The sequence below is a fragment of the Natator depressus genome, chromosome 1 (genome assembly GCF_965152275.1).
Source record: "Natator depressus isolate rNatDep1 chromosome 1, rNatDep2.hap1, whole genome shotgun sequence".
Taxonomy (NCBI): Eukaryota; Metazoa; Chordata; order Testudines; family Cheloniidae; genus Natator; species Natator depressus.
In genome coordinates this window covers 239,396,977-239,413,135 of record NC_134234.1, presented here as the reverse complement: position 1 = coordinate 239,413,135, position 16,159 = coordinate 239,396,977, and the positions used below count along the sequence as shown (strand labels likewise).

General features: G+C 45.6%; 1 protein-coding gene across 10 annotated transcripts in view; it reads left to right on the top strand.

The window, feature by feature from the left end:
* Positions 1 to 16,159, top strand: part of ERC1 (ELKS/RAB6-interacting/CAST family member 1) — a 553,011-nt gene that overhangs the window by 203,714 nt on the left and 333,138 nt on the right. For all 10 annotated transcript variants that reach the window (XM_074938919.1, XM_074938886.1, XM_074938901.1 and 7 more), the window contains 3 exons: positions 5,120 to 5,257; positions 6,792 to 6,932; positions 8,120 to 8,260. In XM_074938919.1, coding sequence (XP_074795020.1) covers positions 5,120 to 5,257; positions 6,792 to 6,932; positions 8,120 to 8,260 — 420 coding nt within the window. The remainder of the gene's footprint in view (positions 1 to 5,119; positions 5,258 to 6,791; positions 6,933 to 8,119; positions 8,261 to 16,159) is intronic.

The following is a 16,159-nucleotide window of genomic DNA, read 5'->3' as shown; positions in this document are numbered from 1 at the left end:
TCATGTTGTGTGATCACAGCTTCACTCCTTGTGAACAAAGTTGTGTTTCTTCTTTTATTCTTACCTAGTGGTAATGTTTTTCATCCACTGGATGGTTTTTCTTCCTTATTTTTCTTTCATCACATTTCTCTATAGTTCATTTATTATTATTATTATTATTATTATTTTAGTCAGGTGGAACTCGCCTGATACTGGGAGAGCCTATGACAAGGTCCCCAGGTTTCATGGTGACATACATATGTGACCCCTCATGCGAGACTCCATTTGCAGAGCAATGCAAGTTTGGCTCAAGTCAGTCTATCACCCTCCGGTTTCCCATCTGGATAAGCTGGTATGTATCCAGGACAGGATATTGTTGTCTCTGATCTGGAGGATGAGCCAAGATGACATGTGTCAGGGAGTCCCTGTCTCTCTCTCTCTCTCCCTTGCATGATCTTGGTAATGGTGGGAGCACATTTGGGTGATCTTCAAGCTCAAAGATTTGTGGGCCCCACACAAGGCCAGATTGTGTATAAATGCTCTCGAGTTTTGTGCAATATTCTGTGCCTGTCAATAGTTCCTGCCTCACATTCAGGGCAAGACTGTCCAGGTGCTCACCAGCAGCACCACAACTGTGTTTCATGCGAACAAACAAGGGGACACCAGATCAGACAAGAGGTAGTCGAGCTGTGGAACTTATGCATTCAGAGCGCAGTCATTCTCAGGGCACCTGACCTGCCCGGTGTTCAAAATGGCCTGGTGGATCGCTTGAGCAGATACTTCAATTTAGGCCACAAGTGATCTCTCAACACAGCCATCCTTGCTGCAGTGTTCTCTATAGGGGTTTGTACAATGGTGGATCTGTTTGTGACTTGGCAAAACAGGAAATGTTCCCATTTCTGTTCCAGGGTACGACATGGCCACAGGTCAGTTTCAGATACATTCATGTTTCCATGGGCTGTGTACCTCAGGTTTATTTTCAAGCTGAAAAAAGGTTGAGGCAGAATGATCCTTATAACTGCAGCCTGACTGTGGCAGCTGGGGAGGGGGGTGTCAAACTAGGAAACAAAGGACTCCCGCTTTATGCAAATCCTATTTAAGGGTGAGGAGTGGGGTAATCCAGGTCGTTAGTTCTCCCCTGCTACCCCACCCAAGATGACTGCTGGAAACAACTAAGACTGAACTGGGGGAAAGAACTGGACCCAGACTGGAAGGGTGTCTGGCTTGTGAAGAAAATTATTAGAACCACAGTTAGGGTGAGAACTTACATGTAACCAGTTTCTTTAGTGTATTAAGCTTAATTTGCGTGCTCTGTTTTATTTTTTTAGTAATCTGCCTTGCTCTGTCTGCTACCTTCTTAACTACTTAAAATACACCTGTTATAATTAATACATTTATTTCTAGTTTACAGTATAACCCAGATTTCTAATGGGGGGGGGAGAAGTTGTCCATACCCTCCTCCACATTGAGGGAAGAGGTGAATTTCATATAATTTGGGGTTTGTACTCTAAGGGGGTGGACATCTGGGTGCTGTGGCAAGCCCCTTAAGGTGAGCCTTCTCAGAGCAGACCTCTGTCTCTCTGTAAAGCTGGGTGTGGTCCTGCGTGTGTGCTTGGCTGGAAAAGGCTGGGGAGCCTAGCCCAGCAAGTCCAGGTAAAAGGGGGTCCAGGCTGACAGAATAGTCTGCCTCAGTGGAGTCCCAGCACACCAGGTGACATCCCAGGGGGTCCAACCTGTCACATTGTGTATTCAGGAACCCTTGCCCTTGTAACCACAAATCTGATAATTCAGAATCACAGGTGAGGGCTGTACCCGGATCCTGACGTGCTGCACCTAACAACATGGTTCATCAGTGGTTAAATGGAGAGGTGGCACGCTACTCAATGGCAGTCCAGAATGTCCTCCTTGATAGTAGAAAGCCTTCGTAAATTGAATGTTTTTCCATCTGGGCAACCTCCCATGATATGTCGCTTACTCAGTCCAGAATTATTTGAATCAAAGCTTATCTCTTCTATCTTAAGGAACCAGGTCTAGCCCTCTGCCAGTTCCATTAGGGTACATCTGGCTGCTATCTCAGCATTTCCTCCTGGTAGAACTGTTCTTATTAATCTTATTGAAACCTGTTTTCTGAAAGGTGTAGATATTCAGGATCCAGTGCCAACTTGAGATTTAAAATTAGTGTTTTGTGCTTGTATGGACCTCTCCATTTGAGCCTGTAGCTTCCTGTTCACTTCTGCATCTGTCAGCAAAGGTGTCAGTGGGCTAGGAGAGTGGGTGCGCTATGTGTACTTGTCCCAGCTTCACCATACATCGTTTTCTACACACTAAGGGCTTGTCTGCTCTGCTGCTTAAGTCGATGTAACTTACGTCCCTCAGGGGCGTGAAAAAGCCACCCCTCTGAGCGACATAAATTACATTGACTTAAAGCGGTGTCTACACTGTGCTATGTTGGTGGGAGACGCTCTCCCGCTGACATAGCTTCCTCCTCTTGTTGAGGAGGAGTAATTATGGCAACAGGAAAACAGTCTCCCATCGGCATAGCACGTTTTCACCAGATACACTACAGTGGCGCAGCTGCATTTGTGCAGCTGCGCCAATGTAGCGCAGCAGTGTAGACTAACACTAAGCTTCTGTCTAAAACCATGCCACTATGTTTACCTGTTTACTTCATGTGGCCTCATGCTGACAAAGATGAACAAAGGCTGCACAGTGGATGTGCTTTGAGCTTTAGCTTTTTCCTGGACAGAACAAAGACCATTTAGGTTCTTCCAGCTATTTGTTTCCAATGAAGAATGAATGAGAGGTCAACCAGTTACAGCACAACTACTATCAGAGTGGATTATCAGCTGCATCACTATGTGTTTTGCTGCCAAGGGCATAATGCCTCCTGAGAAACTGACAGCATGCTCTACTGGGGGTCATTCAACTTCTGCAGCTTTTGTGGGACATGTCCTTATTCTGGATATTTGTAGGGCAGCAATGTGCTTTTCCATCCACAATGCTTACTAGACACTAAGTACTTACTGCTGCACAAGGGAAGGAAAGGTAGGGAAATAGTCATACAGTCCCTCTTCCAATGAGACTTGAAGCCGTACCATTTTGAGAACAGCTTGGAAGTCAGCTACAGTGTAATGGACACATGCAACATATCTTAAACAACAACAGTTTTGAGAAGGTGAGTAACCATTTTTATTTTATTTTTTTGCCTAGAAATACAAGGTTCATACTACGTGTAGTACTCAGTCACTTTCTGTAAATGCAGATAGATGGTTCTGCAGTAATGAGGGGTTGCAGTAGTCAAATGTTATAGTGTAGCTGAGATGTCACATGACCCTGGTCAGACTAAGCCGTGTATTACACATGCGAATGAACACATGCCTTTCAGTTTGTGTGCCTCCTTGGCCAGCTGGTTAACACATGTCTGTGTTTAGTTGCTTAGCTGTGCCTCTCCTGCAGTATCTTGCTCAGAACAGAAAGCATCTGTGTGCACTGTCTGTCCAGCCTGTTGGAATCTTGCTTCCCAAAGTGTTTCCCCAGTAGAAGCAAACAGGAATCTAAGACAGGTTTCAGAGTAGCAGCCGTGTTAGTCTGTATCTGCAAAAAGAAAAGGAGTACTTGTGGGACCTTAGAGACTAACAAATTTATTTGAGCATAAGCTTTCGTAAGCTACAGCTCACTTAATCGAATGCATGCAGTGGAAAATACAGTGGGGAGATTTTATATTCACAGAGAACATGAAGCAATGGGTGTTACCATACACACTGTAACGAGAGTGATCAGGTAAGGTGAGCTATTACCAGCAGAACAGTGGGGGCGGGGGACCTTTTGTAGTGATAATCAAGGTGGGCCATTTCCAGCAGTTGACAAGAATGTGTGAGGAACTCGGGGGGGGGGGGGGGGGGGGGGAATAAACAAGGGGAAATAGTTTTACTTTGTAGTGTATTTTCATCATTGGCTGTTTAAACAGTCGATATTTTGAGACAGCTGATGGATCTCTGAAAGCTCATGAGGTTGAAAGCAGCCACATGGACTACTGTATAGGATGTTACCTGGTTCAGCTGAGCTGCAACAGCATCTGTAAGAGCATATCAAGAGAAACTTTTCTTTCAGAACCTCTAAGAGTTCATTTTGAGGCTTATTCTGTTTAACCCCCAGGTGTCACTAGTGCTACATGCAGATGCTAATAAGGACTTAATCTGTACAATGGAGTCTAAAGAAGGGGAAATCTCCAGTTTTCTCATACTTGTGTCTCCAGCAAGTTCCATTATGTAACCTTTCATATCTGTGTGTGTCTCTTTAAAATATGTCCTCAGGTGACATGTGTTGTGCTCACATTTAAATTTTAAGTATAAGCTTAGATGCTTACTGACTGTTAATACTTTAATTCCCCTAATTTAACATAAAAATGGTTTTCCTAGTGTAGATGGTCTCATGGGCAAGGAGATCTGCTAGTTTTGTGTTTGAGGTGGGAGGACAATGATTGTGTAAACTTTTTTGCCCTAACTTCTAAACTTTCAGGTGCTGGAGTACATAGCCAAGAGCCTCCCATTTATGTTCAGAAAGAATTCTTGAGCTACTCAGGGCTACTCACTAAATTATTCCCACTGATGTTCAGTTATTTGATATCTGTAGTGATGGTTCTTTGAACATCTCCTTTTGGAGTTTATTCCGTTTCCCAGTTACTTTGACAATATTTTCTTGAATATCAAAAGTGAACTTTTCCTTCCTTTCTTTCAGTACATTACACCTAATCTTACCATCTTCCAAGATTGCAAATAATTGCTTTCCTTCATTGACATTGTTACTTTGAAAGTATTTTTACACTGTGCTGTTGCTCAAAGTTCTCTTTCGTAGATATTAAAAATATTGCTCCCTGTCTCTCATGTGCTCTGTTCTTGTCCTCTAATTCTTGAATCATATTCTTTACCATTGATTGTATTTTCTGTTTTGATGTGGAATTCTGGGAGATAAATCCCTGCATATGACTTTGAAACTGTGGGGTATTTCCCTTTGCTAAACACTGAATACTCATGTTGACGTTTTAACAGCTGTATATTTCTTGTAGGAACATAATATAAAGCGTTGTATACCATTAAACTTTTTCATTCATACTCTTCTTAATTGTCTTTTCTTAATTAAGATTGAAAATCTCCAGGAACAGTTAAGAGACAAGGAAAAACAGATGAGCAGTTTGAAGGATCGAGTAAAATCCCTGCAGGCTGACACCACCAACACTGACACTGCCTTGACCACACTGGAAGAAGCACTTGCAGAGAAAGTGAGTGTAAAGGGCACAAGTCCTTTAAATCCAAAATTCGTTCTGCTAATCATCTCTGTAAATCCAAACTTCTTCAGTACTGCCTTGAATTCTAGGTAACAGAAGAGATACCTTTACAGCACAGCTGGACATTTACTGTTCTCTAGGAGCTGTGGGAGTAAGGGTCTCCATCTGGATGCTGTTGGTCCAGTCAGAGCAGCTGCTGTTAGGCATAATGGATTTCTCACTAGAAGACATCTTAGGATATTTTGACTAGCCAGCCATGTGCTGTTGACAGGTCTAATCTGCATTAAGACAGCAGTACAGTTCTCAATACATATGCTAGGGATAGGACTTGGGGGGAGGGCTTTCTGTAGCATAACGTCTTTACAGTGGAATGTTGTAGGGAGTTACGTCTGAAGCTGCTACCCCATAATTTGGTCCATCATATAACTCTGTATGAAAAGAATTGCTGCTGCTTGTACTGTGCTAATATTGTATAGACCTTTGTGGAGTATTGATTGAGCTGTCCTCTTTGTCTGCGGTGCATCTTTAGCACTGCTGCTGGAAGGCACATTCTAGGTTAGAGGCCCTGGATTCTTTGGCTTTTTATGTCAGGCTAATGTCTTATTTTTATTTTTTCTTCTCTCATGTTTCGTAGGTTGTTTTTTGTTTTGTTTTTTAAGTTCACCATCTGAAACTTATATTTTTGGTTCTCAAAACTAAATCACACAGAACTCAGTGATCCTGACGTAACTACAACCCAGTCTCCTTTCTTTCTTGTCCTGTTGTTCTCATTGCATTTTTCATTCTTGCATAGCAGCAGATTGTTGACTGAAGAAACAGCTGGGACTGTTCTGTTCCTACAGGGGATCTCTTTAGCATTAGTGCATATTGTGTCTCAGTTCCTCCAGGGACAGGGCCATGGCTCCCTCAGTCTGTCAGACTCTGAATACAAAGCTTTGTTGGTGTGCTTGCTTGCAGTTGGGGCTTATTTTATAAATAGAATACTCACATCACTTCACCTTTCAACCTTGATGAGCATCTGTTGACCCTTGGTGTACAGAATTGTTTTTATTGCCAGTCCCATCCCCACATTGGTTTCATGTCTCACATCATGTATATTGCATCTCTTTCTGTCTGAAGGGCTACAGACACATCTGCAAACTTTGGAAAATAAGAATTGAATAAGTAAGTGTGCAATGCATGGTGCTTCTTGCTGTCAGGTGACCTGACTGAACTTTGTTTAGTCAGCAGCTGGATAAATGAGATAATACTGTAATAATATTATTAAACATTCAGAGATTGGAGAGTTTGCATTAACAAGTAGCCTGGGTCATCTTAATCATGAAACCAGCGAAGTTTCAAGATATTTTCTTCCCTCCTGAGGTCTGTTGGAGGAGAGTAGAGAAGATCAGCAACATTCTGCACACTTTCTCCCCTTAAACTAATAAGCAGAGATGTGGTATGATGTCTTATCAAAAATAAGTAAACTTTTACCTGTTAAGATGATTCAAAGGGATTTTCATCACAGAGTACTGTGTTCTTTTGTCAGGAACGGACTATTGAGCGCCTGAAGGAGCAACGGGACAGGGACGAGCGAGAAAAACAAGAGGAGACTGACAACTACAAAAAAGATCTTAAGGACCTGAAGGAAAAAGTCAGCCTCTTGCAAGGAGATCTCTCCGAGAAAGAGGTTAACGCTACCAAAATTAATCTTCTCTGTTGTTAGTTGTTTGCTGTGAAGGGTGTGTGTGGGGGGAAGAGTATGTTCTATAAACTTGATTCTGCAACACGTTTATGCACTGAAGATACACTTGTGTAGCACATTTCAATGTGTACATGTGTCAGAACTTTTTGTTGTCCCATTAAATCATGTGGTTTGACCCTTGGCATTCCCAGTGAAGTTGGAAGTTGGTAAAGTTGTTGGCAACACTAATGTGGATCTCAGTAATTCTGGAATAGAGCTAGTTAGTGTCTATTAAGTATACTGAAGAGGATGGGAGAAAGAGGAAGGATTTATTGACCTTATGCTTTAGAAGTGCTGCAGATCAGTGACATGTGAAACTGAATCAGTAGACAGGACGAATAGCATCTTCTCAGCTCGCTGCAACATATATGCCATCTTCTCATTAAGTATATGGGGTAAAGAGCACAAGCAGCTAAAATCTGTGTGTATGGAAAATTCAGATAAAGGTGGTTCTTATAGATTTTGCTGTATCTTCTGCAACTTTATGCAAGTTATATTTCTAGCCCTTGTGGGTGTGAAGAGCCATCTTGCTGTTGATAAAATGGACTGCTGTGTCATGTCTGTAAAGCCAGACTAATTAATATAATTGCACTAGCAGAAGTATAAATTTCCTCCATTCATCTCCAGGGGTTATACACTCAAATGTACCTACAATTTTATTCTAAAACCCCAATTAGTACAATTAAACAATGCAATTAAACCATGCAATTTTATATTTATATATATGAAAAGTTGGGAATTATGGAGAAAGTGGGATGGGGTTAGTGAGTTCCACACCCTGAGCGCTACCACAGTAAAAACAGGATCATCTAATCTATGATAAAGTGGTTGAATCCCTTAAAGGCAGCTGGTGACTTATTTAAATACCTCTACTACGAAAATAATAATGCCATTTAAAAAAAAAAAACTTCAGTCATATCATTTCAACTGAATTTTAAGGGAGTTTTGACTAGGTTTTGTTCTTTACCCTGAGAATCTGAACTGAACCGAGCTGTCCTAGGTTATTTTCCAAAGCGGGAACCAGAAGTGTGGAAGTGGCAGAAAAACAAAGGAAAAAAAGAAATCTAAAGTCGTGGTATTGTGCCTAATGATCATTTACCCAATAGCAGCTGTGTTCTGCTTGCTTGTTTTAGGCTTCCCTGTTGGATCTGAAGGAACATGCTTCATCTCTGGCTTCTTCAGGACTGAAGAAGGACTCCAGGCTCAAGACGCTAGAAATTGCATTGGAGCAGAAGAAGGAAGAGTGTCTGAAAATGGAAACTCAGCTGAAGAAGGTAAAAATTCATACTTGCTTCCCTGATTTACATGCATATAGGAAACTCTAGTGCAGTGTTAAACAGTCTCATCTTTGCAATTCTTCCTTTTTCTACTGTACAAAATGAAGCAAACACAATCCTTTTGGTTAGCATCAACAAAGTATTGAGATACCATGGTGGGATTGTTCAATTCTTTTATCCCATACCTGGGCTTATTATACCCCCTACAGTGGGACAGCTATATTCCAGAAATCCTGGAGGACCTCATCTATTTGCTTTCTGCTTCAGTTCCGTCTCTAAACCAAGCCTACCACCTTCAGATACTATATCAATGTACCAATAATGATTATTGGGGAAATATTTAATATAGCTAAGAGCCCTATGTGATTGGTTATACAGATTCTTCTTCGAGTGCTTGCTCAGGTCCATTCCAATGTAGGTGTGTATGCACTGTGTGCACCACCGCCAGAAAGTTTCCCCCTCAGTGGTATCCATTGGGTAGGCTCTGGTGCCCCCTGGACTTTGGTTTCTTTTCCCTGAATATAGTTAATAGATAGTGGTTAGTTGTACAGTTTTAGTGTTAGTTAGTGGTTAATAGAGTAGGATCCTGCTTACTGGGATTTCCCCTTTCCCGACACAAAGACATGCCTTGGTCTCCGGGGTTTCAGTTGTGTGAGGCTTGCCATAAGCCCAAGACAATTAGTGACCCCCACTCTCCTTGCTTTAAGTTCTTGGGGGTGTCTCATCTGCGGGAGCGCTGCAGGAATTGTAAAGGGTTCAAACCTTGTACCAAAAAGGACAGGGACCAGGACTCAAGTTCCTCCTTATGGAGATGGCTCTCTGTCCCCCCACTTGGAACCAAATCATGCTGACTCTGCACTGAGCACCTCTGCCTTGGTGAGAAGTGTACCAGCTTCTCTGAGAGACAGGCAGTGTAGCTCAGCCTCTCCAGCACTGAGGAAGGACTCCTTGTCTGTGTGCCAGGACTCTCAAAACTATCAGGGCTCTCTGGTGCAGAGGAGGTCTACGCCTCACAGGAGCACTTGGCACCGATCTCAGTCACCAGTGCCACAGAAGAAGCAAAGAAAAACGGACTGGGGGCACCCCCAACTCCAAGACTCATGAAACCAGCAGAGTGAGACCCGTGCTGGGCCATTCGGACTCAATCGTTGCCAGCCTAGTACTGTTGCCTCTGGCCCTCGAGTCTGGTACTGTTGGACTCTCCTCCAAGGTAGAGCCATCGGAGTGCAGCTCTAATGATTCCATCCACACCAGGGGCGTTTGAGGCAGCAAGGGAGCTACTGTCCTCCCGGTACTGACATCCCACCCCAGGCATGAATCAGCTTCAGAAATGAGAGCGGCTATGGCACTGAGGCCCCAGGTGCCATCAAAGGGAAAACTGGTGATGATGGGACAGGACCAGTCACCCCCCTTCTGGCACTGCTCTCCAGCACCAACCAGTATTTCTCTTCTGTGGTCACTGAGGAATGACTCCTCTCAGTCAGATTCTGAGGTGGAATCCTACACCTCCTGCAGGAGCTGGCACTGGTCTGACTGCCAATACCTGATGGCTGATGTGAGCCAAGGGTTCCCACCAGTGGCCTGGCCAGCACAGTGCAATAGCCTTTCTGGAATCCCTGAGCTTTACATCCAGTCCAAGGGTCTCAGTTGCAGAGATTGTATTCCATTGCATCAGAGGATAGAGCTCCCCCACCACCTCCCTCAGTACGGGGATCAGGTCCTGGTACTGAGCCTGGCAATGAACTTCAGGACCCGGTACCACGGGATCCTTCAGGTGCCGAAGGACAGGAACAAGGCCCTGTAACCATCATAACCTCCTCCTCCCCTTATGAGACGGTAGTGGGAACTTCAGTTGCTTCCACTCAGGATGACCACAGGGAACACCAAGAATTCCTCAGGAGAGTAGCCCAAAACCTGGGGATCCAGGTGGAGGAAATCTCAGAAGCCTCCCATGCCCTGGTGGACATCTTGGCCCCTTCGGGCCCATCATGAGTGGCTTTGCCTCTGAACAGTGCCATTCTGGAACCCGTTAAGGCCCTGTGACAGACTCCAGCCTCCTTGCAACCCATGGAAAAGACGGTGGAGAAGAAGTATTTTGTACCCCTAAAGGTATTTGAATATTTATACACCCATCCTCCTCCAAGGATCGCTAGTGGTATCAGCAGCAAACAAATGAGAGAGGCAGGAACAGCAAGGGCCTCCCCCTAAGGCCAAGGACACCAAGGAATTTGATCTCTTTGCAGAAAGATCTACTCCACAGGGGAGGAGGGGCCTCCAACTTCAAATTGCCAAACAGGCACTCTTGAGACAGTGTCTGGATCCACCCTCCCCAAATATTGTGAATTGGCTGTCCCATTATATCAGGCATGGGCCCATATCACCTCAGACTATTGCATGCTATGCACAAAGAGACTGGGATACACCCTGTAGTACAGTTCTTCCCTTCTTTCTCACCCTTCCTCCCCATCCCTCTTCAGGGACCCTTCTCAAGAGCAGCTTCTACTCCAGGAAGTGCAAACACTCTTGCAAGTGGGAATGGTAGAAGAGGTTTTCTCCGGAACTAAGGGGCAGGAAGGTTTACTACCCTTATTTCCTAATCCCGAAGGCCTATGGCAGTCTCAGACCCATCCTGGACCTGCGAAATCACAACAGATTCAGAAGACGCTGAAGTTCTGCATGGTCTCCTTGGCCTCCATTATCCCCTCTCTGGATCCAGGGGACGGGTATACTGCCCTCAACTTGAAGGACGTCTACTTCCATATTTCAATCTTCCAAGGCCACAGAAGATTCCTTCAATTTGTTGTGAACCAAGTACGCTACCAATTCACTGTACTTCCATTCGGCCTGTCAGCAGCCCTTCATGTTTTCACAAAGTGCGTGGCAGTTGTCGCGGCTTTCCTAAGGAAACAGAAGGGTTCAGGTATATCCTTACTTCGACAACTGGCTGATCAGAGGGTCAGTCCAGGGCCCAGGTGGAGGTAGACATACTGCTAATACTGTCAACTTTCCTGAGGTTAGGTCTATTGGTAAACATGCAGAAATCAATGCTGTCCCCCATTCAAAGGTTAGACCTCATAGCGACAGTGCTGGACTCGTCCAAGCCAAAGCCTTCCTTCTGGAGGCCCAGTTCTGGGCCCTGCGCTCAATCTTAGGGAGCTTCAGAAACCATTCCATCACCACAGCAAGAAGCTGCCTGAAACTCCGGGGGAATATGGCATCATGCACTTACGTAGTGAAACACACAAGGTTGCAACTCCGACCTCCTCAGGCCTGGCTAGCATCAGTATACCACCCAGGCCGGGACTTCTTGGACATGGTGGTCACACTTCCCCCTTCAGTGATCACCACCCTTCTCTGGTGGATCGATCCGGAGACAGTATGCGTAGGTGTCCCATTCTCGAAACTGCAGCTGTCAATGTCTCTAGTCACCGATGCTTCCGCATTGGGTTGGGGGGCTCATGTGGGGGTTCTCAGAACCCAAGGCCTCTGGTCCCAGGCGGAGCTTTCACTATACATCAGCATGTGGGAGGTCAGGGCGGTGCACCTTCCTTGCCAGTCCCAGCTGGAAGGCAAATGTGTAGCGGTGCTTACAGACAATACGACGGCGATGTTCTGCAGACAGGGTAGAGACAGACAGGGTAGAGCATTCTGTCAACTCTGGGTAGAGCACTCTGTCAACAGACAGGGTAGAGTACTCTCCTCTCACCTATGCTAGGAGGCTCTCCATCTGTGGGACTTCTACATATCCCACTCAATCCACCTCAAAGCATCCTACCTCCCAGGGGCACAGAATGAGCTAGTGCACCGGCTCTCAGACTGATGGTTGAGACCCCAAAGTGGGTTGTGACCCCATTTTAATAGAGTCACCAGGGCTGGCATTAGACTTGCTGGGGCCTGGGGCCAAAGCCCAAGCCCCATCACCCCGGCTAAAGCTGAAGCCTGAGGGCTAAAGCTGAAGCCTGAGGGCTTCAGCCCTGGATGGTAGAGCTCAGGTTACAGGTCCCCTGCTTGGGGCTGAAGCCCCAGGCTTTGGCCTCCCCCAGCCCGGGGTGATGGGACTTGGGCTTTGGTTTTGCCCCCCCATCCTCCCCCGCCTGGAGAGCTGGGGTCTCGGGCAGGCTCAGGCTTTGGTCACCCCTCCTGGGGTCATGTAGTAATTTTTGTTTTCAGAAGGGGGTTGCAGTGCAATGAAGTTTGAGAACACCTGAGCTAGTGGATCACCTCAGCAGATCATTCTCCAATCACAAATGGTCTATCCGCCCAGACCTCGTGAAGGACATTTTCCAGAGGTGGGGAACTCCCTGGATAGATCTGTTCATGACCAGACACAACAAAGTGTTTGCAGTTCTGTTCTTGGCCTGGTCAATGCAGAAAGGGGTGTTGTCCACACAAGCATCAGTACCGTGTATTCTGGACTATTTGATGCACCTGAAGCAGCAAGGGCTATTGGTGTCTTCAGTTAGGGACCACCTGGCCGCAATTTCGGCTTTTCACCCATGGGTGAATGGCAGATCCATCTTTGCAAACTCGCTCTGTAGTCGTTTTCTCAAGGGGCTGGACAGACTGTATCCCCAAGTGAGACAGCCGATCCCACCCTGGGACCTCAACCTGGTATTGTCAAGGCTCACAGGTCTTCCATTCGAGCTCTTGGTAACATGCTGTCTACTCTACTTGTCCTGGAAGGTGGTATTCTTGGTGGCCATTAACTTGGCCAGAAGGGTCTCGGAAATTAGGGCCCTTACTTCGGAACCCCCACCCTTACACAGTCTTCTTCAAGGACAAGGTCCAACTGCACCCTCACCCAGTCTTCCTCCCAAAGGTAATGTCACAATTCCACAATAACCAGGATGTTTTTCTTCTGATTTTCTACCCAAAGCTGCATGCCAACAGGCAGGAACAGAGGCTCCATTCGCTAGATGTCAGGTGGGCTCTTGCCTTCATCATAGAAAGGACTAAATCATTTAGGAAGACTACTCAGCATTTCATGGTGGTGGTCGCAGACAGGATGAAAGGTCTCTCAGTCTCAGCCAAGAGAATTTCATCATGGATCACCTCTTGTAGCACATGCAGACACAGTGTGGCAAAAGTCCCTGCTCCATTGCTGATGGCACACACCACGAGGGCGCAAGCGTCTTCAGCAGCATTCATGGCACAAGTTCCAATCCAGGGTATCTGTAGAGTGCAACTTGGTCTTCAGTCCACACTTTTGCAACTCACTATGCCGTCACTCAGCAGGCCAGAGACAATGCTGGATTTGGCAGAGCTGTGCAACAGTCTGCTTGTCCTTGAACTCTGAACCTTCCTACTGCGTCTTCTTGGGAGTCATCTACATTGGAATGGACATGAGCAAGCACTCAAAGAAGAAAGAACGGTCATTAACCTTCTGTAACTGTTCTTTGAGATGTGTTGCTCATATCCATTCCAAAACCGGCAAGAAGGAACTGAGAGGGCGGTGGGTCAGCAGAACCCTATATACCAGTGCTATGAGGGCGTGACTCCAGGGGGCACCAGAGCTGACCTGACGGATACCACTGAGGGAAAAATCTTTCTAGTGGCTGTGCATGTGGCATGCGCACACCTACATTGGAATGGACATGAGCAACACATCCTGAAGAACAAGAGTTATGCAAGGTTAGTAATTGTTTTTGTTTACTGTCTAAAGAGACAGCAGTAATGGAGAAATTAGAGTTACACCACACTACTTATGCAGTAGTATTGCTGACTGCGTGAGTATGCATGAAATAAAGCTATTCTTACTGAAAGAAAGATTGTGAGAATTAAGGTACGCAGATGAAGTGGTTGTGAATGTATTACTTTGTACTGCAATGTACCTACAGAAGTTACACTCTCAGCATATACGAGGGCGCTTCACTTGGATGGAAAGAGTAAGGGAAATTGCTTAATTCCAGTGAAACATTGTTAGCTAAAAGATGAAGATTGTTACTTTGCAGTGCCATGACAATACCTCTCTTTAATTCCCTGAGGAGCTGATTGTGCTCACTCTCTCCATTTTAGAGATCCCTATGCTGGATAAGAAAGTCTATGTAATAGGGAGCCAAGAATGATACAAGGAGACATCGAGTCAGATCAGAAGCTAGATATGTTTGAAGTAATCCATTCTCATTTTCAGTAAATTAACAAGAACATCAGTTTGTCTGTGATCCTTTTCCTAAGGGTTAAGAATAGGAAAATAATTCAGGTGTAAATTGCATTCAAAATCTGCAATGGGTGACCTGAACTATGATAGGTACTTGTTTCTGAGGAGCGTTAATTTAGTTTATTGCACATAGAGGCAAATATATACTCATCTTCAAATTGAAGGAAATCTGTGACTTTCCATTCTGTTAGAATGGTAGTAATTCCTTCCTGTATACATAGGGCAATTGTTGTTAATTGTATCCTGAGGGAAAGGGACTAAGCGGAGGAAGGAACTGAATAAGAGAAGAAAATGTGGCGGTGGGGAGGGGGAACTAAAGTGTGGGTAAACTTTTGGAATGTGCAGGTAAAATATTAAAACCTGTCATTGCCTGTTATTGTGTGCTGTGTGATACCCTTCCACCATTATTCCTGGGGGAATTTCACGCCGTTGCGGCGCAGCAGAAAAATGCCACCATCCCCCACAGATTCTCTTTACTTTCTGCAGAAAATGGTTTCTGTGGGGAAGCAAAAAGAAGCTTCACCAGTGCTCACTCACCCCTCCACGGCAGCTCAGGCACATCTGTTCAGGCAGCTGGGGAAGAGGTAAATCACTGTGGGGAGGAGGGGCTGCAATGCCCCAGCTGCCCAGGAACATAAGTCGCATTTGGGTGCAGGGGGAGGAGGATGGAGGCAGCGTTCCCCCTTTTCTTCCCTGCACAATGCTGCCAGGTCTGGGTCAGAACAACACCCAGAAACTTCCCCTGGCTGCAGGAAGTTCTGCACCATGTGTGTGCGTGTGCATGTATGTCAGGGAGGCTGGCTGAGGAGGTGGGGGAGCGTCCGGATGCACGGGGTTGGGTGGACAGGGGGAGCAGCTCCCATTACAGCGACTCCTCCCTGAGCCCCCCTGCATCAGGAGCCCCCCACACCCAGAACTTCCGCACCGAGCCCCTCAAACCACTGCCCCGCCAAGCCTCACCCCCTGCGTCGGCAGCCCCCCCACCCCACTGAGCCCCAACCAGCTGCACCTTAACCCCCCACCTCACCAAGCCTCACGCCCCCAGCTTCCCCCCTCCCCCCCAGCACTAACTACCTTCACCTGGACTCCTCTGCGGAGTCCCATTCCCCCTATACTCAGAATCCCCTACCAAGCCCCTGTGCATTCAGATTCCCCCTGCACCGAACTGCCTGCACCCATTATTGCGCCACACAGAACCCTGGTACTCTTGAGGGAATTCTGCACCAAAATTTTAAAATTCTGTGAAGTTCTGCACATTTTGTTAGTCAAAATAACAAAGTAACACAATAACAATATAATCACACCATTTTCAATTATTTTGGTAATTTATTTCAAAATACTTGACAGCAAAAAATAATTGAAAATGCTGTGATTATATTGTGTTATTTTGACAAATAAAATATGCAGAATTTTAAAATATGCACAGAATTTTTAATTTTTTGACTCAGGATTCCCCCAGGAGTACACCATGCACTCAGATATACCTCTCCCTCTATATTCTAATGACCTGCTGCATGCTGAGGCTCTTGTGCAATTATTGACTATGCAAAGACCTCCCAGAGTTGTCTCTTGAGCTCTACTGAGCAAGGCCTGGAATGAATTTCTTCTCTGGGTGCTATTTTCAATACCTGATTCTGTTGTGGGTTTTCTGTGATCGTTTCTCTTTGTGCCATTGCATTCCTTTCATGCTGTGAAAAGAATTTCTGCTTTTCCTTCGAGGTGTTCCTAGCAGCTGGCCT